General features: G+C 59.9%; 1 protein-coding gene across 1 annotated transcript in view; it reads left to right on the forward strand.

Moving 5' to 3' along the window:
• Positions 1-212, forward strand: part of LOC21394408 (probable WRKY transcription factor 26) — a 3,365-nt gene continuing 3,153 nt past the window's right edge. Inside the window, exon 1 of the mRNA XM_024167585.1 lies at positions 1-189. Within this exon, the coding sequence (XP_024023353.1) occupies positions 53-189 (137 nt within the window). The 5' untranslated portion in view covers positions 1-52. The remainder of the gene's footprint in view (positions 190-212) is intronic.

The raw sequence follows: 212 nt of genomic DNA on the forward strand, positions 1-212 counted from the left end.
AACCCCACTTTCTCTCTCCTCTACTTTCTCTCTCCTCTACTTTCTCTCTCTTATGGCCTCTTCCTCCGGGAGCTTAGACACCTCGGCGAACTCATACCCCAACTTCACCTTCCCCTCCCACCCATTCATGACCACCTCCTTCTCCGACCTCCTGGCCTCCGGCGGAGACGACGCCGCCGGCGAACCCATCCGCCGTGGGCTATCGGATCCCG

Source organism: Morus notabilis, unplaced genomic scaffold, assembly GCF_000414095.1.
Source record: "Morus notabilis unplaced genomic scaffold, ASM41409v2 Scaffold1300, whole genome shotgun sequence".
NCBI lineage: Eukaryota > Viridiplantae > Streptophyta > Magnoliopsida > Rosales > Moraceae > Morus > Morus notabilis.